The 1,960-nt window shown below is 69.7% G+C and overlaps 1 protein-coding gene across 1 annotated transcript; it reads right to left on the bottom strand.

The window, feature by feature from the left end:
- Window positions 1–122: 122 nt before the first annotated feature.
- Window positions 123–605, bottom strand: EMIHUDRAFT_58135 (hypothetical protein; the record flags this gene model as incomplete). Its single annotated transcript, XM_005787055.1, has 1 exon — window positions 123–605. A coding segment is annotated over one exon (483 nt), but the record flags the coding sequence as incomplete, so codon positions are not given.
- Window positions 606–1,960: the final 1,355 nt, after the last annotated feature.

Genomic DNA, 1,960 nt, shown 5'->3' with positions numbered 1-1,960 from the left:
GAGGTATCGAGCGCCATCTCGAGCGCGGTCATGCCGGCCTCGTTGCGTGCCGCGAGCAGGGCCGCGGCGTCGGCCCCGGCCCGTGCTGCCGCGGCGCTGCCCGAGCCGCCGCCGCCCGCCTCGAGCTCAGCAGCGGTGAGCAGCAGCGCGTCGAGCGCCTCCACAGCGGCAGAGCGAACCGCCTTGTGGAGCGGCGTGTTGCCGGCCTTGTCGGCCCGCGAGGCGTCCGCTCCGGCGCGAAGGAGCGCCTCGCACACGCCCGCGTGCCCCTTGTGCGCAGCCGTCTGCAGCGGCGTGACGCCGTGAGTGTTTGGCAGGTCGACCGACGCGCCCGCAGCGAGCAGGAGGGTGACGCAGTCGATCGCCTCGGGCGAATCGGACGCCGCGGCAGCAAAGAGCGCCGTTGCGCCCGTGTCCTTCGGCGTGTCCAGATCGGCGCCAGCGTCGAGCAGCACTCGGCACGCCTCTGCGTGCGCGCCGAGCGCAGCGAGCAGAAGTGGCGTAGCGCCGTCGCCGCGTGTCGCGTTGACGGTCTCGCCCGAGGCAATGATGCGCCGCATCTCCACCACGTCGCCGTCAGCGGCCGCCTGCGTAAGAGTGGACATAACTGAAGATGTGGAAGTCGGCTTCCCGTGCAGTCCGCCGTCGCGCGAAAGAAACAGGTCGCGCGCACCCTAGCTAGGGGTCAGGGCTCTCTAGCCCGTAGCCCGATCCCGATCATCCGGCCCGCTGGGTGCGCTTCTCAGCTCACCGGCCCTGGATGTGAGGTTACTAACTGCACTCCAAGTGCTCCAAGTACTCCCAGCTCTTCCACCACCGACTCTTGCACGTAGTCGGCCGTGGCGACGCACTCGGCGAGGCTCCGCACGCACTTGACCCTGCGCCATCCGTCGGTGTCCGAGGCCGAGGCGACGCCACGCACCAGGATCTTGCTCCACGCCGACTGGAGGAAGGAGTAGAATTTGTCCTCGCTCGCTTGCGTGCGCACGTACGCCGTGACCGAGTACTCGCTTAGTGTGGGTAAACGAAAGTAGCGTATACGCTACTACTATGAATGAAGAAGCCGAAAAAACACGCTGCGGGCAGTCCACCCGAGCCAGCCAGCTGCCGGCTCGCACGGCAGCCTCTTCCTCTCGACCAGCCTCAACTTCCGTACAGTCAACATTTTGTCGCTGCGTGCTCGTGGTGAGCTGTGGCGGCGGTCGAAGTTCGCCCAGGTTCGGTGACGAGCGCCGGACGATAGTAGTGTCTCTGTTCGCCCTGTGCATGTCAGGCCAGGCTGCAGCAGGGCACTACCATCGTGCTGCCCTGCTGCAGCCTGACTTTGCCCACTGTGCACAGCCGCCAGAGCATCACCACCGCCCGGCATCGTGTCACGGCGAGCTCCTTCTGCGCCCGCTCGCGAGGCTCTCTCGCGCTGGCACACTTTGGCCATCTGCTGCTCGCGTTCGGCGAGCTCTTCTCCGCACTCCTGCCACGGTGCCGTCACCACACACCTTCTGGCCGGCTTTTCCGCGCGCCAGATACCAGCGTGTGTCTCGCGCCTTGGTGGGGGCGCTCCGGCGTCGCGTCGTGTGCAAGGTTCGCGTTGTAGTGCCGCCACCGCACGGATACCCATCACTGAGCCGACGATGCTATGGGTAGCCCCAGGGTGGCGCCCACCCCCATACCCTCAGGCATTTGCCTGCGCCCTGGCCGCGCACGCCGCACACGCGCGCGCACGCGCGCGCACGCCGCGCACCCGCGCGCGCGCGCGCGCGCACGCGCGCGCCCGCGCGCGCACGCGACGCGCACGCGGCACTACGCGGCACTACGCAGCACTACGCGCCCGCCCGCGCACGTGCGCGCACGTGCGCGCACGCCCGCGCACGCCCGCGCACGCCCGCGCACGCCCGCGCACGCCCGCGCACGCCTGCGCACGTGCGCGCACGCCCGCGCGCACGCCCGCGCGCACGCCGCA

The sequence above is a fragment of the Emiliania huxleyi genome (assembly GCF_000372725.1).
Source record: "Emiliania huxleyi CCMP1516 chromosome Unknown EMIHUscaffold_1468, whole genome shotgun sequence".
NCBI lineage: Eukaryota > Haptophyta > Isochrysidales > Noelaerhabdaceae > Emiliania > Emiliania huxleyi.
The sequence above is the reverse complement of the archived record's forward strand: the minus strand, read 5'-3'. Positions and strand labels throughout refer to the sequence as shown.